The 25,913-nt window shown below is 42.1% G+C and overlaps 2 protein-coding genes across 5 annotated transcripts in view; one reads left to right on the top strand and one right to left on the bottom strand.

The window, feature by feature from the left end:
- cd247 (CD247 molecule) overlaps positions 1-25,913 on the bottom strand; it is a 255,004-nt gene that overhangs the window by 169,850 nt on the left and 59,241 nt on the right. The gene's annotated exons all lie outside the window — the stretch shown is intronic.
- Positions 17,066-25,913, top strand: part of fstl1b (follistatin-like 1b) — a 73,870-nt gene continuing 65,022 nt past the window's right edge. The window contains exons 1-2 of the mRNA XM_069888502.1: positions 17,066-17,309; positions 17,389-17,445. Of these exons, the coding sequence (XP_069744603.1) occupies positions 17,307-17,309; positions 17,389-17,445 (60 nt within the window). The 5' untranslated portion in view covers positions 17,066-17,306. The remainder of the gene's footprint in view (positions 17,310-17,388; positions 17,446-25,913) is intronic.

Raw genomic sequence — 25,913 nt, 5'->3', positions numbered from 1 at the left:
ACTGCTTAATTCATGGAAGAAGTGGACCGTTGGACAGACTTCGCACCCATCCACCTAACCAGCTACCAATAGCCCCATTCCTGAAAGAGCCCACACTAGCCTTATTAACCACCTCAAAACTAGATTGAAAGCAAACCTTCCTTCATCTTGAAGGACTGCCCAAGAAGAAGAAAAAAACTCACCACAAGAGGAGGCCCCAAAATGGTCCTTTCTGTGAGGTACTTTGTCATGGATCTCTCTTTAGAAGGTATCAAATCAGGTAAAAACTCAGTGAAGGAACAGATCATTTTTCAAGATCAGTTATAAGAGGCATTCAGTCAGACTTGGTGTGTATGAATTACTTAACTTAGAGCGAATTTCAAATGAAAAGGTTTAGATTTAAGTACAGTATATTTTATAATTCATAGCTCCTGCATTGAAACTTAATTCACTTCATGCTTATATTTGTATTTATGCAAGAAGGGTATTTATCCATCTACTGCAAAAATAAACAATGGCTGCACAAATAACATTGGACATCAAAGATTTTGCTTCCTGAACATTTTTGGGTATATCTTATGGATTTTTGGCTACTGATCATGAAAATTACCTTAAAATTTTTCTATCACATACCTGTTCTGTCTGGTTTTTTTTTAAAAAAAATATATCCTATTTTTGTGATTTCCTGTCATATTTTAAGTCAACTTCAAGCAGACAAAACCATGAAGTGCAACATATTATTGAAAATTCATTTTCTGAATTCGCACTTGGACGTCTTCCCTGCTGATCTTGGTGCAGTCGGTGACGAACACGGTGAAAGGTTTCACCAGGACATTGCGACCACGGAAAAGTGGGTCAACTGGAATCCATCAATGCTGCCCGACTACTGTTGGACACTGACACGAGAGGCATTAGATGCTGAGTACAAACGAAAATCAGCATCAAAACATTTATAGGTCAGTTGAACTAGCGCAATGTGTCAGTATCATTCTGCGATTAAATTGCTAAATTGAATAAAAGTTTATTTAATTTTTCTCCAACTTCTTATGTGATACAACAAATCTGAAATTATCTTTGTGTTCAGCTTGAAGTTGTTTACTATACTTTCCCCGAATGCATCGGAGGGATTCTCATAAAACTGGATGGAATCGAGCAATCCTGCACCCAAAGATCCTACAATTTTCACAACAAACTAATCCATGACTTCCAGTACCAACACTTCCAGTGATTTGCATGGGGTCACTGGCAAGTCAATGTCATGGGAACAAAACATTGCTTCCACATTCACAAACTTCATGAGCAAACCAAAGCAAATGATTTTTCAAAGTTTTTCACTTCTTAGCTTCTAAAAGAAGAAATGAATACAGAATAATTATATTGCTAAAAATCTAAGTTAGAAATCAACTCAATTTATTTATACGTATCTTTTAATAATTGAAAACCTAAATATAGAGGGATTAAACAGGTGCTCCATTAAATTAGAAGAGTCGAAACATGTTGAAAACAGCTGATAATTCACTTAGCATTTCTGCTGGAAGGCTAAATTATTACAGTGGCTTGGTTTTAAATTTAGACATAGAGCAAGGTAATAGGCCCTTCTGGCCCACGAGCCTGTGTCCTCCAATGAACCAACAACCACCCCCCCCCCCCCCCCCATATGCTTTTTGAAGAGCAGGCATTGAGACAAAAGGAGAACTTAAACTCTTTATCGATAGCACTGGATTTGAACTGGCGTGGCTGGCGCTGTAATAGTAATGTGCGAGCCACTGCTGCTATGAAATAACTTGGTAATCCCGATAGCATCTGATCCACAAATCCCAAAATAGCAATGGATTGTTTGGGCATTCCTGGGCGAAGACCAATGCAAAATACACACACTGTAAAACTGTTCATCTGGCACTCAAGACTGTAGTGCCGAACTAGCAGATTTTCCAGATTATACTATTAGTACTCCAGCACATTTTTGATTCACTTGATTTAAGATATTACAGGGTTGAATAATAAATGTTCTTGTGAACCAAGTAAAAGGGGAGCCAGGAACCAGATCCCTCATGTGCAGGGAGGAAGCATGGGAATGAGGGCCAAGTGTGATCAGTGAGCCTGATGCCAAACCATTAGGATTTCCAAATATTCGTGTAGCAGGTTATCAGAATTTTGTACTTTAAAAGACAATACCATTTCTGCCATTCACAAACTTTGCTTCAGGTGTAGTGCCAAATTTATGTTAGCTTGAACAAAAACTTTTCTTTCCAGTGTCTGTATTAATAAACAAATGAAAACTAAGAGTAACCCTAGGAAATAGAGAAGGAGTCTGCCATGTGGCCTGTCAACCCTCTCCGTCATGGGCTCATTTCCACTTATTGGCCTGTTCCCCAGAATCTTTATTTTCCTATTCTTCAAATACCCAAATGTGTCTTAATATACATTGATTGATTCATTGGAGAGAGAATTCCTCTACTCTCTGATAGAATTAGTTCCTCCTCATCTCTGTCTTAAACCTACTCCCTTGAAACTTATGGCTACAACCCCTAGTTGTAGTCTCACCTGCCAGTGAAAACAACCTCTCTGCTTTTTTATCAATTCCTTTCATAAATTTACATGTTTCTATGACATTCCTCTCTCATCTGAACCCCAAGGAGCAGAGTCCTACGCTATTTTCCCTCTCTCCTGAACCAACCAGGTGAATTCCTCCGCATCACTTCCAAAGCTAGTAATCCTTCCTCAATATGGAGATCTGATATGTGCACAGTACTCCAGGTAACAAAGTGACAAAGAGGTGGGAAACACAACAATTGCAAATGTTGAGAAGTTGGTGGGCCTCAAAAGGTCAGGTAGCATCCATAGAAGGAAAAGAGTAGTCCATATTTTGGGTTAAGTCTATAAGACATTGGAGCAGAATTAGCTTATTCAGCTCACAAGTCCACCTCACCAATCTGTTGTGGCTAATTTACTCTCCCTCAACCCTATTCTCCTGCCTTCCCCCTGTCACCCTTGATCCCCTTCTAATTCAATTACTTATCTGCTATTTTAAATATACCCAATGACTTGGCCTCCACAGCCATCTGGGGCAACAATTCCAGAGATTCACCACCCTCTGTGTGAATAAATTCCTCATCAGCTGTGTTCTGAAGGGATGTTTTTGTATTCTGAGGCCTGCAGCCTCTGGTCCCAGACTCCCCCACCAAAGGAAACACCCTCCACACATTCAATCTATTCAGTTTCCTCAACATCCTCCCTCAGTCTCCAGCAATGGCAATCCCAGAGCTGGCAACACTCCCCATATGATAGCCCTTTCATTTCAAGGATCATTCTGGTGAACCTTTTCTATATCATAAGGCTATGATATTTTCATGGGGAGAGATCAGCCTTGCAGTCAGGGATCCCAATTTAAGAGTCTGATTGGCGGTTGAGTGGGTAAATGTGCAGCAGAAGGTTGTAACTGGGTAAGGAGAGGAAACTGTGGGGAAAAGGAATAAACAAAACACAGATGAAGTGCCTGGAAGCTCAAAGGAGGAGGAAGCTATCCAAAGAGACCAAACTGTAGTTTCACTCAAACTCTGATCTCTAAATCAAATCTTGTACCTTAAAAATCAAAGCAATCATACGTCATGAGGAAAACACTGACTAGTGAAACTCGTGGTTTCGTGTTCTCTGTAGATTTGCACCATCCTATTTCAGAATCTTTCATCAGTCCCACAACTCTTCACCAGTACATTGCTCATCAGATCCCAGTTTTCTGCTAATTTTCTCTAGCCATGCTTCACCATTTGTTTCAATGTTGGGCCCTTACCCCTTATCCATTCAGCGACGTCACTATTCTCCTTTGTCTCCTCAGTTACTCTTTCTTCAACCCTTTTGTTTTGGATGCTCAGCATTCATTTTCCTTTGGGGCTCTAACTGACGAGATTTCCTCACGTTAAAATTACAACGAACATAAGTGACCGTAACACAAAGAGAAGTTGTGATAATTAAAGTGTGTGTTCGGTCACATTCCAGTGCCATGCTTATGATTGTGTTATTATTAAAGAAGACACTGTACCTCAGTAGCTTGGGAGGGATGGCCTTCATATTATGAAGAGAAGCTCAAATGTCATGTTTACCCCAAATAGTATCTTAAAGAGACAAATGTCTATATTTTACTTCAGTATTTGATCTCTCTACTAATGGAGATGCTTTTAATTTATCCAAAGTAAAACTGTCTCTGTCAATGAACCAACCTCAAAGTCAAGATATTATTGGTCTCTATAATAATCCTATCTGACAAAGCGACTGTACAATATCAATATAATGATTAAACCCCCAAATGACACCTTTTCTCTATCTCCTAATTTATTAGAAGGGGTTTCACAGGGCAACACAAGGAAACAATACAGCCTACCCTGCTTTGTGAAGGCAAATGTAGCCTGGACAATGTCCATATCCATTTCACAAATTTAAATTTTGCATCGGCCCTACAATATACTAATAGCTTAGCACCGCATTCTGTAACGGAGAGTAATACAAAGTAATGTTTTAAAACATCTGCCACGTAAAATAGACTTTTCAGAGGAATCCTTTAAGTTATGTGAAATACTTTTTAAACATTTTTCAGGATGTGGGCATTATTGGCAAGTCAGGCAATTGACCTCATGTAATTACAGTTTATTGTATCCTTGTATTAATGAAAGTTTCTTTTCAAATTTTCAATGGATTTAACCCATTCTTGTACAACTTTCAAAATGTTCAATCTTTTACGCAATTGACAACAGCTGAATCCCATTTTGTTCTGTTTATATCCTGATGGATATGCTACTAATATTGTACTTCTCAATTTACTCAGACAATTGACATTAAAATTAGACAGTTTAATTTATTTCCTGTGGGGGTTTTGACTGAATTTTTAAAATCAGTGGTAAGTTGACAGAAACTGTGTATATAAGCTCTTAATACTGTAAATAAATTCTGCATGTTGATGCTCATTGCATTCACAGAGTATCAAACAACAATTCTCTAGGATAAATATTAGCTAGAATACATTGCAGTTACTGATCAAGGCAACTCCAACAGCACCGCCCAAACTTGTAATCTTTACCACCAAAGACGACAAATGAAGCAGCCTCTGGGAAAATCATCTATAGTTTCTCTCCAAATCATGCATTGTCGTCTAAGTCTAAGTTCTGGCATTCTCTTTCCCAAAGAACCGGGAAAGACTTTGCTCTAAGAATTTCAGTGAGGAAAGTGGTTTACTAATACTTTCTCAAATGGAGAATAGATAATAAAACGCTGTGAGGCTAACATCACAGGAAAGAATTAGCAATTACATGATCTGATGATAATCAAATTTCAAAATTATTGCCAATAGGCCAAGCAATGAAGGTCAATGGGGCAATCAAACGCAAACCTACATTTACAAGTTTGTGTTCCACTAGACTTAATCATTGCTTTTATTTAAATTTTTCTGGTCACTCAGAATGTTGCATCACTGCCGGATGGATGCTTCTGATGGTAACAGGTAACCACACTCGGTCATTGCTAATCCCCCATTGATCACGTATAATTGTTAGAATTTTTTTTGATATTTTATTTTTAGTTTTATTTTCAAAAATTATACATAGTGATATTTTAAATCTACATTTAACTTTTTCCTCACAAACACAACAAACAAAAACAAATCAGTCCCTCTCTCCCTCTCCCCTTCCATACATACAGATCCGTTCACCATCAGAGCTTACATACATTTCAAGTATAAAGTACAGTTGGGGAAACTACATTTTTGTATATATAATTACTTTTATACCCTTTTTTGTTCCTTTCTATTACTGTATCTGGACCCCTATGTGGTTACACGTATGACTGCCAGACCTTTACAAAAGTGTCATATTTATTCTTTTAAGTTATGTTTGATTTTTTTCCCCCCATATACTGTTCATTTCCACAGTATATTGGACTTCCAAGTTATTGTGATACATTTTTTTTCGCTACTGCCAATGCTATTTTTATAAATAAGATTGGATATTTGGTCAATTTATCACTTATTTCCATGAAATTACCTAATCGATATCACTCCGGGTCACCCATGAAGGGTACAATTGTTAGAATTGTGGTAATCCTATCACAGAAATCCAAAGAGAGATCTGGTAAAATTATGCTCTCACCAAGAAGCTGCAGTTACCTGCAGAAATAAAATGTTCTCCAGAATGTTTTGTATGCCAATGGATAAAACTCCCTCATGACTTCTTTGTACAAAACAGCTGACGAGTAAAGTTTATTTTGCTACACCTATCAATAACCAATCTCACAAATGTCTCATTTTGAAGGAGGTTTTCATCCCATTTATTTTGCAGGGTTTGAATTAATTTTGATTCCATGTATTCAGGGAGAAAAGATAAAGATTGGGGCAGTGTGCAGTAGTTATTCATTAGTTAAAATTAAAGATGATAGAAAAGCAAAGACCACCTTTGCAGGATTAGCTCAATTTTCAGTTTGTTTCTTTCCCAGCGCTACTGACCTTCACTCAGAAGATAATTGGTCCCTCCTGATCAATAATAAAAGATCAACCTGTGCTCAGAAATACAGGGGGGGGGGGGGAAAACGCTTCATCAGTCGAAATTTAGACAATTTCATCGTCACCATTTGCAAATATAAAAAGCACTCCTTTCAGAACACCAAGTACCCAGCAGATCAACGGGCAACAGCTGTACCATCTTTGACATGGCTTTTGTAAGTGAACATCCAGATGGCCAAAACAATTACCTTCCAGCCTACCAGTCAGTGCAAGATGCATCCTTAATGATCCATGAAGGAATTGCTCAAAGGCTAGGTCACCACTGTAATTAGGTGGGCAGTTCTAAAGCATTAGCTGCTAGCAAATGTTCATCAGCAGGTTTGGCTCTTGCACCTCCTGAGTGAAAAATATTTAAAAGGTCAAGTCTATTGGGAACTTGCACGTGACCCCTTTACAAATTTCAGATACATCATAGTGAAAAGAATGTTATTTTGTCAAATGTTAAGCCACCCCAAGGATGCAACAGTTTAATGTGGATAAATATGAATTCCAAACATCGATCAATTGCAGAAGAGCGGTTTAAAGTCTCCAGAAGAGCGGTTTAAAGTCTCCAGAAGAGCGGTTTAAAGTCTCCAGAAGAGCGGGTTAAAGTCTCCAGAAGAGCGGGTTAAAGTCTCCAGAAGAGCGGGTTAAAGTCTCCAGAAGAGCGGGTTAAAGTCTCCAGAAGAGCGGGTTAAAGTCTCCAGAAGAGCGGGTTAAAGTCTCCAGAAGAGCGGGTTAAAGTCTCCAGAAGAGCGGGTTAAAGTCTCCAGAAGAGCGGGTTAAAGTCTCCAGAAGAGCGGGTTAAAGTCTCCAGAAGAGCGGGTTAAAGTCTCCAGAAGAGCGGGTTAAAGTCTCCAGAAGAGCGGGTTAAAGTCTCCAGAAGAGCGGGTTAAAGTCTCCAGAAGAGCGGGTTAAAGTCTCCAGAAGAGCGGGTTAAAGTCTCCAGAAGAGCGGGTTAAAGTCTCCAGAAGAGCGGGTTAAAGTCTCCAGAAGAGCGGGTTAAAGTCTCCAGAAGAGCGGGTTAAAGTCTCCAGAAGAGCGGGTTAAAGTCTCCAGAAGAGCGGGTTAAAGTCTCCAGAAGAGCGGGTTAAAGTCTCCAGAAGAGCGGGTTAAAGTCTCCAGAAGAGCGGGTTAAAGTCTCCAGAAGAGCGGGTTAAAGTCTCCAGAAGAGCGGGTTAAAGTCTCCAGAAGAGCGGGTTAAAGTCTCCAGAAGAGCGGGTTAAAGTCTGCATTTTCACAGCTGTCTGTGAAATTTTGCCCTATCCCAAAACTACCCTCAGAATCCTTGCCCAAAACTCTTTAATCTAATTCTGCATAACAACTTTTACCACCATGTAGAAATTCCACATTATAGGCCTGAATAATAAATGGTCAATTCTGAGAATGGCTTACTCCCCATAGCAGGTATAGAGATAACATTCAGTGATTGGTCTTTGTATGTGCAGACATCAAAATAAATCTGTGCACTCGGTAGTGTTAAACCACTGCATTATTTCATGTTGCTCAAAAATCATAGAATCGATGTGGAACAGAAGGTCATTTAGCACATCAATTATGTGCCAGTATGGTTCATTGGCTTGTATGGATCAATTTCTTGATTGATATAAAGAATAACTAATTGCATCTTAATTAGAGAAACATTGTGAGCGAAAGGAGAGATTAAAATTTTATGAAAAATTAAACAACTCGGGACCAGCAACAGATCTATCTGTACTACCGAACCATCACTTTTTTTCCTCTTGCACAAATAGGAACAATGATATTTATCTATCCTTTGATATTTATTATCTCTTTTTAGGTCTTGGCATTTGAGGTTATTTACATTTTTACTATTGTTGTAACTTACATTCTTCTTGGGCTGCTCTGTACTTATCATATGACAATAAACTCACATTAAATATTTGAGCTCATTTTTATTTTGTGTTGACAAGAGGGATAACATGATGGTCAGTGAGAGAGGAAAAGGTGAGCACATGGGAAAACAAGGCAAAAATCGAGGATACCTGATGACAAATTTAGGGACGAAGGACCATTTTATTGTAAGCTAGCTTGCCCTCTTTCCCTTCACTGTTCCTCATGCTCCTGCTCTTCAGTTACTTATCTGATGATCAGGGCTTTACCTTGAATAGTTTCTACAAATAGTTGAAAACACTTTGCAAAATCCCAAATCCCCACTGAAGCTAAGCACAGAGAGATGACTGCCAATTTAGCTGAGGCAACACATGTTCTACTTAAGAATGCTCAAAGTATTCTACACAAAGTTCCATGAGGTTGAGTCATTTTCACTGATCTTCCGTTGTACACATGCTTGTGGGTGTTGGTCTTATTAAGAGTTACCTCTAGTTTGGCTAATTCTCATCAGGTCGTCGCCAGCTTTGAACTTGGCATGGTGAGTCAAATGCTTGTGGGGCAGAAGACTGAAAGAATGAGGTCATTGTGAGTATTGGCAAGCTTAAGGGCATTCACCTGCATGTTCACTGCCTGTGGCTGCGCAACAGCTGCATTTTTATGGTTCACAAAAACAATGAGGTTCACATGCGGAGCATGACAGGCAACAAGCTGCAAAGGCATCCTATGTCATTGGGTAGCTGCACAGTACTGGTCTCCAGATAAAGGAAACAAAAGATGTCTGTGTACAGAACCAGAACTTCTGTGACCGCAAAATGCAGGGAGCATTTTAAAAACTAATCCGGAGGCATAAAAAAATTATGGCTTTGGCTGGCCATCGGGACAGATCAATAATGAGACTATAGCAGCAAGTAGATTTCAGTCTCAAACATTTTTTATGAAGCAAAGCCTCTACTGAAATTAAGGAAAGAGAATTGCTCTCTAGAGAGACCCAGAGGATTTAGTTCCTTGCTTTTCCTTCACCCTCATGAGGTAGGCCCACCAGGCATTCACATCTGGAAGCAAACTGCTTCAGTTCAAGCTGAGACCAATAAAATACTTTAACAGCAGCCATCTAACTCCTTGAAGATTATTCATATCTTAGCAAGTGCAAGACAGCATCTAAAAAAAAAACCATATAATGTGCCAGCAAACCAGAAGAAATAATCCAGTGATTAAAGTGCAGATAGTTTGGAGCCCTTTAAAATAACACTACTGAGGAACTGAGGGCGAGGTTGGAGAATGGAACAGGATCCTTCAAGCAATGCAATTTTTTCCCCCAGGCTCCACAAAGAAAGAAAAGCAAAGGGGGTAGCCGGAATGTGCACTTGGGAACATGGCAACACCGGCATCAGCATGGCACACTAATTAGTGTCATGATCTGCCTGTCTGGCCCATAAGTTCTGATGATTATGTTCATACCCTTTGCTGAGAGGACATCCCGCACACTTCCCATCACAAGTGCACATAAGCACGTCGGATGCCATTTCGAAGCATTTGACAGCAGATGCCTAGAAATTATTCCATCATCGGCTCTCCTTTTGCTTTCATCTCAGAATTATACTTCAAGATTTTTTTTCATTATCCTTTTAATTATGTTATTTTTTTTTAATTTGACTGATCCTCAAATGGTTAAATTGTTTTTAATGTTGTTTTACTCTGTACAATAATAAAGATCATCATAAATTTTGCATCTCTCTTTTGCTCCAACATTCATTAAAATTTTAAGATGGAGATGTTGATGGGACATGCATACATCCGTGACTCGACTTCATTGTAAATCCTGTCCCACATTCCCCCTCAGGTGGGGGTTTGCCTCTCCTCACTCCAGGAATGTGGGAGTTGTTACTGCATTGTCCTTGTCTGTGAAAGTTCCTGTCTTCAGGGACATTCCCAATGCCTAGATCTGATAGTAGTTTAAAGACCCAGCAGTCATTTAACACAGCACTAGAGATGAACTTTTGAGTGGCAAAATTCCTGTCCGAAGGATGTTTCTCACTTAAGTTCAGAAAGGGAATGTTGAAACTAATGCTGGATGAAGGAAGGTGCTTTGATCAGTGCAACTGAAAGAACTGAAAAGACAGCATTTCGTTTGCAGGATAAGGAGCGTGTGGTGCGTGGTCTTCCTGCAGGTGCAGAGATCGCCCCCTTCAGTAGGCTGGTGGTCGTATCACTACAGAGAATAACACAGAAGTCCGCAGACACTGTGATTGTGGTAAAAGCACACAGTAAATGCTGGAGGAACTTAGCTGGTCTCGCAGAGTCCACAGGAGGTAAAGATACAGCAAAATCCCCATTATCCTGAATTCAAGCAACTGTAGCGGCACCTGCACTGCTACTGAAAGAACACACAACCAGGCAGGTTGAGCTCAGTGAGCAGAAAACTGGTTTATTGCTGGCTGCCGGGCTGGCCTTGCACTCCCAGCCCAGACCTGGCTGAGAACCGCGCTGGGGGGGGGGGGGGGGGGGGGGCAGGCGCTGACATCACTCGGGCGTCACGTGGTCCCCCAGCACGGGCTTCTGAGTTCGCTGCTGAGAAGGAGGGGGAAACCACCGACGGCGCCATTTTGGCCGGCTGGACCACCACGTGGATTATAAGCGGGGCCGGTTCGCCTGCCTAGTGGCATGCCGCCACACAGACACCCCCCCCCCCCCCCCAGAACCGGCGCCAATGTCTTTTTTAGCTGGCGGCCTCGCTTCTTGGGCTGGTCCACAATCACTGGTTCAGTGGGGTCGAGGTGAGCTGGCTTCAGCCTGTCCACAGTAAACAGTTCCCACCTGCCGTCGAACGTAGACCCTGAACACTGGGCAACCCTGTACGGCCCCTTGTAAGGTCTCTGCTGAGGTGTCGCGGGCGGGCCCCACCGAATAAAAGCGTATTCTGCGGAGTGCAACTCGCTGGGGATGTAAGATGGCTGTGTGCCGTGTCTGGGCGGCGGTGGGGGTGCGAAAGAATCCAAGTGGGACCGGAGGTGGGGAAGTAGCTCATGCGGTGACCGCTGGGGTTTGTGAGGTGCGTTGATGAACTCACTGGGCAGTGCCAGCGATGCGCCGTAGACCAGCTCAGCTGATGACGCCTGCAGATCCTCCTTGGGCGTGGAGCGGATGCCCAGGAGCACCCAAGGCAGTTCGTCCACCCAGTCGGGACCGGTGAGTCGGGCCATAAGTACCGACTTAAGGTGGCGACCAGCCCATTGGCTTGCGGGTGATAAGCCGTGGTGTGGTGTAGCTCTATCCCCAACCTATGGGTGAACTGTGACCTACACTAAAAAGCCACACAACCAGCATTAAAAAGTTGCAGAAAATAAATATGTAAAAACGAGGAAAGTTTTAAATTGGCACCCCCCCCTAGTGGTCAGTTTATGAATCCAAGCAACTGGAAAATTCACCTACCAATCCTCATAGATGCCAGATATTGAAGATTTTATTGTAGATTACAGACAGTTAACAGACATAACGAATCTTAATTTGATAGTTCAGGCCCGAGCCCTTCTTCTTTCCTTAAAGAAGGGCTCAGGCCTGAAACATCGATACTATACATTTTAAGACCAGCTAAGTTCCTCCAACCTTTGTGTTTTTTAGTTCACAGGATAAATCTTGTTTTTCTTTAATTCTAAGGGTTTTCCATTCAATAAAAGGGCAAATCCTCAAGTGATTGGAGACTGCTGGATGATTTTGATATTATTAGAGGTGAGTAGGCAAGTGAAACAAAGGTCATTTGCCTCATTAGGCATGAATCACTTTTACGTCCCTGATGCAATTTTTGTATCAGGTGGACGCGAGATGGCTGCATTCCTCACATCATACTCCAGCTCAACCTTTGTGGGAAACTGTGCTCACAAAAAAAATCCACAGTTTCAGTACAGTCAGAGGTCATTCAACACACAAGTCATCAGGATAATGGCAGTCTCGCCACGCTTCTATGAATATTGCAACAAACAACGGAGATGATGTAGAAAGCTGAAATATTATCAGCATAAATGCGTTGCAGAGAAGTGGTTAAAGATAAATATCCATTGATGAAGTAGAGATCACTGCCTCTAATGTACATAACCTGCAGCTAGAAAATTTACTCTTTGTTTCTATTTACTATTCTGCTAAACCAACTGAGTAAATCAAAGGGAGTTGTGGAAGAAGCAAGTGCCCTAATTAAATGAGAGTTCCAGGATGAATCCTGGCAAATAATAATGGTTCACCCAGAAATAAATGTTTAGGATAATGACAGAACTAGACAAGTCAATAGCTTTTCCAAACAATCCAAAATAGCCTTGAAAGGATTCATTCTGACTCTGCTTGAATAGGAAATAAATTCCAAGAACAAAAATTGTTATTTACTTTGTGGCTGATTACAGCTTCTCAGAAATATGATGATTTTTTTATGCAGGGCCTTACAAAATTTTGAGGAAGGACATACTAGCTCTAGAGGGTGTGCAGCGCAGATTTACGAGGTTAGTTCCAGCGATGGCGGGGTTGACATATGCTGAAAGGCTAGAGAAACTGGACTTGTAATCCGATGGAGTTAGAAGGATGAGGGGGGACATGATTGAGGTCTACAAAATCATCAGGGGGATAGACAGGGTGAAGTCGGATGACTTGTTCCCAATGATGGGGGAGACGAGGACTAGAGGGCATAGTTTAAGAATACAGGGTAGGCCCTTTAGGACGGAGATGAGAAAACATTTTTTTACCCAGAGAAGTGTGAATCTGTGGAGTGCTCTGCCACAGAGGGTGGTAGAGGCAGATTCGCTGATTATGTTCAAAAGAGAGTTAGATAAGACTCTAGTGGGCAAAGGAGTTAAGGGTTATGGGGATAAGGCTGGAAAGGGGTACTGATGGTAGTGATCAGCCATGATCTGTAAAATGGCGGTGCTGGCTCGACGGGCCGAAGGGCCTACTCCAGCTCCTATTGTCTATTGGAATCCTGGTAGGAGAGATTGAAATGAGGTCATGAGTTAAGTGGCAAAAGTTTACAAGTAACATGAAGGGGAACTTCTTTACTCAGATGGTGGTGACTGTATGGAATGAGCTTCCAGGAGAAGTAGTGGTGGCGGGGTCCATTTTGTCATTTAAGGAAAAATTGGATCGATATATGGATGGGAGGGGAATGGAGGGTTATGGGCAGGGTGCAAGTAGATGAGACTAGAGGAGAGGACTTAGTTCAGTGCAGACTAGAAGGGCCAAAATGGCCTGTTTCCTTGCTGTAATGGCATTCAATTATATTGCAAGAGGCTGCATGTTGTCATCATATTCAGCTCAAGTACATTGGAATCTGGGTCCAGATGTGCACAGCAACCTTGGCACCCATTGATTTGGCAATATGATGGAAAGATCATGCTGACAGCTAACTGGTGCGAAACAGAGAAGTTATTTAGATGTCCACTGATGATTCTTCTTGACCAGTGGTATTTTCTGGGTGTAATCATGAACTATTGGAACATACAGGTGTTATGAGCCCAGAGGATCCCAAAACCCAGCGGCAATAGAAATTCACCAAGACAAATGGTTACTTAAACAAAAGTTGCTTTTAATTATCTTTCAACATGAAAATAGGATCAAACTTTATCTTTATTATTATTATTAACTTAACCTAACATAACCCTTCTGATTCTAAGCACACGTGTATGTAATATGTGTGTAGATTCAGAAAGGTTCTTTAATTCACAGTCCAATCTCACTTCTCACTCCTCCAAGTTCACTGGTATCAGGCAATTCTTAGACTGTGCACAGAATTTAACATTTATGAAATTCACCAGTTTTGGGGCTTGAAAGGTAAATGGTTGCTGCTCAGGAAGGTTCTTGTTGGTTTTCAGAGAGATTTGTTGCTCATTGGACACCCACAACCGATTCCTTCTGATCAGCCACTTCAGTGTCTTGCCAAATAAACTTGCCCCATCAGGGTTTTCCCAGATGATAACCTCTTTCTTTCAGGTTACAACAGAGTGCCATTTTGTTTCCCTTATTTCAAGTGAAACATTATGCAGCCAGACATCTCCTCTTGTGTGGACCACAGGGCTTTGAACAGGCTGAGCTAAGCAGTCACAACCAAAATGAGGTTTTTCCACAAGCTTGTCAGCTTGTCCTGTTCCAGTCCCAGCTGCTGCTGCTGAACTATAGAACTGAACTCTCTCTCTCTTTTTCTCACACTCACACACACACACACACACACACACACACACACACACACACACACACACACACACACACACACACACACACAGAGAAAACCACATGATCCTCTTATATCAGCAAACTGCACTCAGACTGCGGAATTATACCTAATCTTCGGAGTTCATTCATCTGTTGCTTTCCAAAACAATAATCCATTACTCCACAGCATGTCCAATTAATACCTACTTGTGAAGTCCTTACAGGCATCCTTCAAAGTTTTTTTCAAAGGCACCCGGAGCCTGAACTATCTGGCTTGAGCAGAGCTCTGGCATTTTAAATGAGATCTGTTTTTAAGTGTTTGTATGTGACCTACACTAAAAAGCCTGCCACAATTTATCTCCTTTAAAACACATCTATATACAAAATAAAATATAAAAATCTGTCACACTGGTGATCTAATGTCTCATGATTCTGGTATATCTCCATGCTCTCTTGCCCTTCACACAATGTATAAGACATCTCTCTGCATCATCAGAAAGCCTGAAAACAGGGTGCATAGTCTCTGCTCTCAGCCCATTGAGAAAATGAATTGGTCTCTGTCTGCTGCTGGAGATAAAAACAAAGTGATTAAGCATGCTGATATTGTACCAGCATCACTTTCGAACTATGGACCTACCAACAAATATCAACTGCGGTAGCAGAGTATTGCAAATCTCCAACACAACAATCTTGAAAAAGTGAAATATTCAAAGTCCTTTGCTTCTTTGTCATATTGCAGCACACTTGCTGGATAGGTCTTCCTGGCCAAACCTTTCTCCTCTTCCAGCTCCTGTCTTTGAGAGGTTACAAAACACTGCAGCTCTATTATATAGGGTTAAAAAAAGCCTTTTCTCATGGTAAATATAAATGGAAACAGGCATGGCTTGTCCATGCTGTTCAATGTACCTTCTTGCATTAGGTCCATACCACTCCAATATCCTCCCATCCATAGAGTTATACCGTGTATCACCCTCCAATATACACCTCAAATATCCTCCCATCCCATAATTATACCATGTATAACCCTCCAATATACCCTCATTCATATAGTTATATCATGTATAACCCTCCAATATCCTCCCATCCATAGTTATACCGTATATTCCCCTCCAATATCCTCCCATCCATAGTTATACCGTATATACCCCTCCAATATCCTCCCATCCATAGTTGTACTGTATATAACCCTCCAATATACTCCCATCCATAGTTGTACCGTATATAACCTTCCGATAACCTCCCATCCATAGTTATACTGTATATAACCCTCCAATATGCCATCCATAGTTATACTGTCTCTTTCTTTGTATTTTCTTTGGCTTGGCTTCGCGGACGAAGATTTATGGAGGGGGTAAAAAGTCCACGTCAGCTGCAGGCTCGTCTAACCCTCCAATATACCCCCATCCATATATTTACATCATGTATAACCCTCCTCTATCCTCCCATCCAGTTAGACTGTGTATAACCCTCTAATATCCACCTCCAATATCCTCCCCGCCCTATATACCACGTATAACCCCTCCAATATCCTCCCATCTCTAGAGTTACAGGAACACAGAAGGCTGCAGAAAGTGGCACATTTAGCCTCATCCATTGGAGGCTCCAACCTTGTGTGCATTGAAGGGATTGATGCGAGATGGACATCATGAAGGATCCCATCATCCTGATCAGTCTCTTCTTGTTGCTGCCTTCAGATAGAAGATACAGATGCCTGAACTCCAGCATCTCGAGGTTCAAGAATTGTGTCTTCGTCCCCCCCCCCCCCCCCCCCCTTGCTGTCAAGTTCTTAAACCTAGTCTTATAACCCTAACCTACTCTGGACAACCAAAAGATCTGCATACACTATTGAAACATCCTTTTCTTTTCAGCACAAATGGCAACTGTGAATATTTAGCTCTCCTTTTAACAGTTTTCTCTCTTTTTGCAGCTTGGCATATTGTGGGATTAGACTATTGAAGTTGGTGGAGCCCTTGCAGACCCGCCCACGTGGGTGGATCTTAGACCCGATTGCTGGCAGCAAGTCAGGATTTTTGCACATGGTTCTCGGGGAAATGACATGCTTTCGTTCTGGAATATCAGCCCGTACTCTCCAAGTGACCCAATAGTGAGATGCCTCGAACTGTGGGCATTCGGATTTTGTGAAACATCTGGTGCCTCATTCCAGTTTCACAAGATGATTGAAGGAGAAATATCCCTTGTTTGTCTCGAAAACGTCGCCCAAGAAAACGGTGGAGAAATAATAATGTTATTCACTGAACTGAGACGCGGGATACAGCCCGGGTGGAAGCAGACCTGCGCTCACGTTCCTGAGCTCGCCCCAGATGGTCTCCTTCTGCAGGGCGGGGGGGGGGTCCTCGCCCATTTGAGGGCTTCGTTCTCCGTCTCCCTGCTCGGGTTCCCGCGAGGGAAGCGGGGCCGCCTCGGACAACGAGCCACCCCGACGTTCGCGTCGCTGGGCCAGACGTCACGTGACCGAGGCTCCTCCAATAAGGACTGCAAATTCCTGCAGCTGTTCCTTCCACGTCGCGTCCCCCCACTCCTCGGACGGAAGAAAGGCGAAGGTGGTGGCGAAGTGGCCACGTCTGAGCCGAGTCGCTGCATCGAGCGCGCTCCCCTCAGCCGGCCCCCCGCTGCCTCCTGCTCCGCTGGCTGCGTGTGGCGAAGCGCGCTGGAGGGGAGTGCTCCTCCTTGAAACGGAGCGCTGAGCCTCCCTGCAGTCCCCCTCTCCGGCTCCAGTCCGTTGCCTTGCAGCTGCGCTCCCAGCGACATGGTAGGAAGCTGATGCGGCCACTTTAGCCGGGACTGCCCTCGCCGCCTGTGCACTGACAGCGATGTTTTGTTTTCACCAGGTCTTCCGAACGATCCCGCTTTTCGTCCTTCTGGCCATCACCCTGATACGCGCTGCGGTAAGTTGGATCCTTCGGCTGCGAGTGATCGGGTCGGGCTTGGTCCTGGTCCCGCCGCCGCCGCCCCCCCAACGGCCCGTCCCGGGGCTTTCGATGTGGCCGAAGTCTTCGTCGGCGGGAGGGGGAGATTTCTCTGGCTCCTTGGTCAAAAGCGCGTGGGGAGAAGGGGTTCACGAGGAGTTAAATATTGGGGGGGGGGGGGAGAAACCGAGAGGCTCGAGCGGGGGCTGGTGGAGACTTTTATCTTCACAGTAAAGGGGGGGGGGGGAATTCCTGGCAGGCGCGGCCCCTGGAAACGTCGACAACGCGCCCAATGGACTGGAAACCTCCAGGGACCGCTCCGAAAAAACGAGGGAGGAAAGGTCCCATCCCTGTGGGACGAGGAGGCAAGTTCTCAGAGAGCGAACCTCCCCCAGCCGGTCAAGAAAGAAAGGGCGAACTTTCAGCTGGTCCCGAGTCCGCGCCTTTTCCCGATATCAGCGGCGTGGGACTTGACGAGAGAAACGCTGACCTGCTTTCCTTCTGACCACCCAACCCTTTCGGACGCCGACCGCTGTCCAAAGTTTGGTTTTCCAAATCCCACACATTACCCGCCTGGGTAACGCCAGAAGTTAAACCATCATACTGATCCCCTAACCCTATCTTCGCATCAGAAGGAATTGATGAATGGAAATACCGTAACCAAACGTCAAATCCGATTACCGTCACACCAGCCGTCTGAAGTCGCGATCCTTTCCAGGCGGGGATGGGAATGCGAGTTCAGGCACAAAGGCGGTGGGTAAGAACTCACTGGGCAAACGAAGGCGGGAGATCCAGGTCAGGGAAGAGACCACGGGGGGGGGGGTTGAGAGAATGGCGAACAGGTCAAGGACAGATGGAAAGTGGAACTGGTTGAGGGGAGATGACCATTTCAGGAACCCCTTCAGATACATTGGGTCTCGCATTCTATCTGTCCTCTAGCTCTCTGCTCCAGACTAGATTTTCCTCACAAATTTTCTTTCCCAACCCCTGTGGTATTTATCCCCTCCCTGTCTCTCCACCTCTCCTGCATTAATTTATGGGGTCTTCTGTCACCTCAACCCCTTCCCCACCCATTTTTAGGCTTTGCATCTCCCCATCACAGCTTGAAGAAGGGCCCCGGCCCAAAATGTTTCACTCCACAGATGCCACCTGATCGGAGTCCTTCCAGCTTCTCCTTACTCAAGATTCCAACGTCTGCAGTTCTCATCTTTCTAGTCCTAGAATTACACAGCACAGAAACGGGTCCTGAAGCCCAACTCGCGTATGATGGCCAAGATGCCCAAGTTACTCTGATTTGCCAGTGTTTGGCCAACATCCTTCCTATCCGTGTCCTTGTCCAAGTGTCTTTTCTACATTGTTATTGTATCTATCTCTAGCACTTCCTCTAGCAGCTTATTCCACCTGCCCACATCCTCTGTGTGATGAAGTTGTCTCTCACCTCCCTTTTAAATCTGCCCTTTCTTATTTTATCTATGCTCTCTCCTGTTCTGGGGGGGGGAAGGGTGCGGAAGCTGATCATTCACCTCATCTATTGTACCTTTCATGATTATACATCTCTATGTCAGCCCTCATCTTCTTGCACTCCATTTAAATGGAGAAAAAGCCCCAGAAGTCTCTCATCCCTCCTTGTAAACTCAAACCCTCCCGTCCCAGTAAGGTCCTTGTGAATTTTTTCTATTCTCTTTGCAGCTCATCAGTCTTCTTACTGATAGGCGACCAGATCTACACACGTACCAAGTGTGATTTCACTAATGTCGGTATAGTTTTAACATAACATCCCAACTTTAGACTTCATGAAGGCAAGCATGTCAAGTGTCTTCTTCAGGACCTTGTCCAACCATGTCACCACTTTCAGGGACTATGCATCTGAATCTCAAGGTTTTTATTTTCTACATTGGCCAAGGCTCTGTCATTTAATGTGCAAGTCGTGCGCTGGTTTAATTTTCCAAATACTCGCTGAAAAGGTTATTTTGTTTTGAAAAATGGCAGTTTCAAATTAAGAATTCTCACGCCAGTTTAACGCACTAAAACCCCTGTCATCTGGAATTCAAGCAACCAGCAGCCTCGAGCAACGGCAAAGAAAATTGCGGAAATAGGTAAAAGAAACAGAAATTTAAAATTGGTGCACCTTGCAGTTAGTTCGCCAATCACACAACACACAATCTCAGGCAACTGGAAAATTCACTTATCCTGCATCTACCAATCCCTATAGGTGCCAGATACCAGGGGTTTTACTGTATAATTGAATTATTTAACAATTCCTATTTACATTTAGTCTTCCAAAAATGTATTTGAACCTTATGGTCTGTTTAAATGGAAATGAAAGAGGGGAAAACAAAGATCAAGTTGACATTATAAAAATGTAGATAAAAGTAACTAGTTATCTTGAAAGGAATATTGATTCAGCTATAGACACATGCGAACAATGCAAGTCGTGGCTGCACATCGCATTCTGCATAAAATAAGTGGAATGGGATTTTAGAAGCAGCATTCCATGCATAAACTAATTTTGCAAGTTAAACATGGGCATCTGTGGATGAATTTCTAAACCTTTTGAACTAAATAAGTGGACTATGGCAATTGGCATGCTATATGGACAGTAAAAGATTTGAGCAAGACAAGTCATATCTTCACAATTTCAAAAAAGGAATTTCTAGGAGCTGAAATATAAAAGAACAAGCTCCACCTTTTGCTTTCCACACCAGATTTTGGCATTGATGCATTAGCTTTTGAGAAAGGTTAGCTGATATTCAAAATAACAAATTAAGAGAATGAATTTCACAAGCTCCAATGTATTCCTTTGTGTTTAAAATGAATATTTAATTCAAAAGGATAAAGAGAGAGAAAGGCAAGGAAACTTAGGGCCAGGATACAGTAAGTGATGAAGTGATGCCGAGACATCGACCAGGGGTTGAAGTTGAAATCCCACAAAGGCTTCCTGAGAGATTTGAATGAAAATCTAGAGTTAAAGATCATGCAACCTTTGAATTGTTCATTTGCATTGTCCAGGGAAAGGAAATTGTTGAATTCATCAATGACTTGGTCTGTTGATTTTTAGTTGTGGGAAATTAGGGATGTAGAGTGAATGCTCCAAGCCCATGAATGAATAAAAAGTACTGATTTTAGTAAGCAGTGTTTGAGAACAAGAGGTTACAAGGTCTATTGACATTTATAATCTAACAATCAGGTGATATGGAAGAAAGGCAGATCGAAGAGGTACCAATCAGCTATTACTTCAGCAAGTGGCAGAACACACTCAGGAGATTTGATGCTTTTTCCTTGACTAATCTAATCTGTTTTATGATACTGATTTTCTAATCGACCAAATTGTATTGAACTACTAATAAATGTTATCTAATCATTAATAAATAAAATTGGTTCAGAAAAAAAGAAAGTTGCCGTTTAAATTTTTCTGGTCAAAAATTGGATTATGTTACAAAATTGGAGGTAAACGAGAAAAGATGCAGATGCTGGAGTGTAGTGAAGTGCACAAAAGTGCTGGAGAAACTCAGCAGGGCACGCAGCTTCCATAAAAAGCAAAAGCAGTCAATGTTTAGGATCCGAGCCCTTCTTCAGGTGCCCCAAAAATCAGGCAGCTGCCCAAAATCGAAGGGGTGGGGAGGAGAGAATGGGAGGAACACAGATCAACAGGCAAGAGATAGATAGAAGAGGGAGGGTGAAAGAGATTGACAAGTGATGGGGGAGTGGGCAGAGGGCCAACAAAGAGAACTGTTAAAAAACTGCTTATTTGATCCATACAATAAAAATGACCTCATGTCTAGACTCCGATGGATTCAAAGCAGAATGAATTTTTCATACACATAATAATCAATTTACACATATTTCAGGCACGAGGCAGAAACTCTTGAACTGAAGTGGCTCATTTGCCAAAAACAAAGAATCAACTATCAGTGAATTCATTAACACATTTCTACAAAAAAATTAAAATGGAGAAAGAACTGAGTGAAATCTACACCCACTGCTTTTAGTCTGTGCGACAAGACATGGTCTTGTCACGTCCATCAATATCTGCAGTTGTTCCTACTTTTTATTGCTAATCTTGTAGAGTTTGAAACAAACAGTAATTTTGGAATATAGAAAGTAGTTACATCCTTCAATTTACAATACACCATTTTGGCATTTTCTGCGATTAGTTTGTAAGCGTGGAGGCTAATAAGATCCATTTTAGCTATGCTGACAGCAGTCATTATGGATAGATTCCATTGTGAGTGGAACAGATGTTTTAAGTTATTTCTTTAAACTGTCTTCACCAGAAACTAGCAAAGTTACAAAATGAGTATGGGCATTGCCTTGGCTGGAATGGACATCTCAAAACTCGGGCAAGTGCTAACAATTGCTATTGTTATTCGACATAACTGGGCCAACTCTGAAACCCCTATAGATTTAAAATAAAGAATTTATAGGGAAGGTGCCAATATTGAAAACTACAGGCTATATGCCAGTATTTAAAAGCACAAATCATAACGTAGAATCTGGATAGGAAGTGATGGACCAAATGGAAGCAAATAGGATGCACATAGAATGCCAACTTGGTTGGCATGGACAAGTTATTTGAAACAGCCTGTTCCCAAATGGGATGCACATAGAATGCCAACTTGGTTGGCGTGGACAAGTTATTCGAAACAGCCTGTTCCCAAATGGGATGCACATAGAATGCCAACTTGGTTGGCGTGGACAAGTTATTCTAAACAGCCTGTTCCATGCTGTGTGACACCAAGACTAATTTTTCAGCTGCTTGGTGGAAGAGAGTCACCAGATTTGCCATGTACAACCATTTCAATGCAGATGGGATTCTTAGAATTGGGGGATTTCAGTAAGGGATAGACAAGGGGGTTCTACAGTTGTACTCCTTGAAATTAAAAAAAAAATCAGACAATTTGATAGATGGTTAAGATTGGGTCGATGGAGAGGAACTCACCTTATTTTCATGGGGCAAAAAGACCAGGGAGGACATCAAACCACAGAATGGTTGCATCATAAAAGGAAGCGCATCAGATTGTGGTGTTCCGTCAGTGGTTCTCAACCTTTTTCTTTCTGCCCGCACACCACTAAGTATTCCCCATGCCAAAGGTGCTCCATGATTAGCAAGGGACTTGGTTTCATCACTAGATGTCAGTGATTAAACAATTACTAGACTAACTTCTGCAATGTTAATCAATGGAAACAACCACAGTTGATTAAATATCGCAGAAGCGAAAAGACAAGGAGGGAAAATCAATATGCCGGCCCCAGAAGTCAAGGGGAATTGTTTTTGATTTATAAGGGACCTTAACTTAGCCTATCTATAAATTTATAGATCATAATCGTCAAGGTGGTATTCATTGAGAGTTGTGGAGAAAAGTTGGGAGATTGCATTGAGCTTTTTTGATCTTTTCCCCTGTAATTTTGCACTGTATTTCGAGGAGAGTTTTACTGTAATAATATACACTTTAAGAGCAGAAATGCATATACTGTAATGTGAACACATCAATAAACTACGATATGTCAACAGTTAAACCGTTTAAAAAAAAAAAGATTGTGGTGTTCCAACCAGCTCTATCCCACAGCCAGCCTCTCACCAGAGCCTTGGCAATTTTTTCCACTTTCAGATACTATCCATCTCCCTTTTGAATGTGACAATTAAATTCATCCCGATTCCTACTCCTGGTAGTGCACTCCAGACCAGATTAATCATTGTGCAAAAAAAAAGTGTTGCTTTTGGTTCATTTGCTAATCACCCTCTTTCAACATCTTCTAGTTCTTGACCACTCTTTATGTGGCAGAATTTTAAATACTTCTACCATATCTCCATGGAATCTAAAGTCTTCATGTCTCTCCTAAAGAATTGTTTCTACAACTGAGCAAAATATCATGTAATTCAGGGTTCATTGAAGGTCCATCATGACTTGTTAGGTTTTCCATTCTTTCCTCTTCCCATGGAATTATATATTTTTAACCATTTTGTATGTCCATTGGTATCTACATAGCTTATTTTTTACTTTGCCCGCTGAAATGCGTATTTCTCAGCAATAAATTTCAACTCCCACCCATTTGTCCTTTCCACTCATCTCTCATTTGAGTCACTTACCATGTTCCTTGTGGATCACTAGCCTCTAAGATTTTATGTCATCTGCAAATCTGGAAATTGTGCTATGGACAGCCTAGTCCAACGTATCAGGAAAAGTGGTGGTCCTACCTCCAGGGAAATCCACTATGTATGCCCCACACATCTCCTCTCTCCAACCCCTCCCACCAAGTTCATCAAACAACCTTTCACTAAATAGAGTGGCTGCAAAAGAAGATACACAAGGATATTGCCTAGACACGTTTTAGTTTACAAGAAGAAATTATATGAGACTTTGCCTTGAAGCAAATGAGGCAGAAGGAAGCAGTAATAGATGTTTATAACATTATTAAATGGATATATTAGACAATCATAGTCTTTCTTTCCCCAGGGTGGGGAACCTAAAGTTGAAGGCTAGATTGAAGATCCGAGGGGAAAGATTTAAAGGGGATCTGAGGGCCAAGATTTTCTCACAGGATGTTGAGTGTATATGAATCAAGTTTTTAGAGAAGGTGGTAGAGGCAGGGCCAATTACAGTGTTTAATGCATATTTGGAAAGGTACATGGATAGGAAATGTTTAGAGGGAAATGGGCCCAAATAGGATTAGGATGGTTAAGGATCTTAGTCACCTTGGACAAGTTCTGCTGAAGGGCCAGTTTTCATGCCATACAATTCCATGCACCCTCTCCTGTCCCTATTAACTCTGCCAATTTTCTATCCACTTAGACACAACCTCATTTATTCATGGCATCTTCTCAACTACCTTATTAACCACATTTCTTCCATTGACCTTCTTTATTACTGCAGAAAGAAAACTTTGTAATTTAATTCTACACAAATTGCCTCAAGTAACCTATGCTACCTTTTGTAAGCAATCAACACTTCTCCAAATAACTTCTAATTTTGTCCCTCATTATTATTTTGGATCTTTTCTCAACATTGCAGTTACTGGGTTCATCTCCACAATCCTTTTTGAACAGGGCCTCATTATTATTTTGGATCTTTTCTCAACATTGCAATTACTGGGTTCATCTCCACAATCCTTTTTGAACAGGGGTGTACTAACTACAATATTTAATTGTCAGGCATCACCCATGAACCTACAAATATTTGAAAGATTATGGCTAAAGTTTCTGCGATTTCCTTCCACGTCCTTTCAGCAAGGTCGGATCCATCCCATCTGGGCATATCCATCAAACTTTCTAAAGCTAAACTTTCTACTACCTTCTATTTATTCTTCTTTATCCCAAAAAGAATCTCACAGACATCTTCCTCAGCCAAGTCTCCAGCAGAATCTTTCTTTGTGAAGCCCAGTGCAATGTATTAATTTAATGCCACTGCTTCCTTCAGAAAATGTTCTCTTCAGTCTTATTGACTCTTCCTACTTCTCTCAAAATCCTTAGTAAAAACACAAATGCTGGAAGAACCCAGCAAGTCTTGCAGCATCCATAGATGTACAATTGATGTTTTAGGCCTGAGAACTTCTTCAAAGTATGAGCAAAAGGCAGGCAGGCACCTGATTAAAAAGGTGAGGGAGAAGGGAAGAAAACACAGAGGGAGGAGCACAGGCCCAGAAGGGCTCAGACCAGAAACCTCAGTACTATATCCAAGGTCACTGTGAGACCTACTCAGTTCCTCCAGCATATATGTTTTTATTCCAATCACAGCATCTCCAAATTTTGGTGTTTCACTCTCTTAAAATCCTTGTCTTGTTCACGTGCCTGTATAATATTTTTGGATTCACTTTTGTGTGCTAACAAAATTTGAAGGTGCGGATTGTATCAAATGTTGTCGTAGGTTACAGTCAGTAATATAGACAGGACGCTGAGATGGGCAGGAAAGTGGCCGATGGAATTAAACCCTGATAAGTGTGAAATGCTACACTTTGGAAGGTCAAACATGTAGGTAGAGTACAAGGATCCATAACAATGTGGATGAACAAAGAGATTTTGGAATCCAGGTCCATCGATTCCTCAAGGTTGCTGTAACTAAGTTGAAAGGGTGGTTAAGAAGGCATATGTTGGGGGTACGAGTTCAAGAGCCATGAGGCATGTTACAGGTTTATAAAACTGGTTAGACCACATTTGAAGTATTGCATTCGGTTGTGGTTGCCTCATTAAAGGAAAAGCAGGAGGTTTAGAGAGACTGCAGAGGAGATTTACCAAGATGTTGCCTGGATTTGAGAACCTATGAAGCAAGGTTGACTGAGCCAAGGCTTTTCAAGGACGAGAGGCGATTTAATAGATTGTGGGAGGCGTGGATAGGGTGGACAGTCAGCGACAATAGCAAATACCTGAGGACACCGGTTTAAGGTGAGTGGAGGATTATTTAGGGAAGATGTAGAGGCATGATTTTCTTTTGCTCAGAGTGGTGGGTGCCAGG

This window comes from Narcine bancroftii, chromosome 7, assembly GCF_036971445.1.
Source record: "Narcine bancroftii isolate sNarBan1 chromosome 7, sNarBan1.hap1, whole genome shotgun sequence".
Classification (NCBI taxonomy): domain Eukaryota; kingdom Metazoa; phylum Chordata; class Chondrichthyes; order Torpediniformes; family Narcinidae; genus Narcine; species Narcine bancroftii.
Note: the sequence above shows the minus strand (reverse complement) of the source record. Positions and strands in the feature narration are given on the sequence as shown.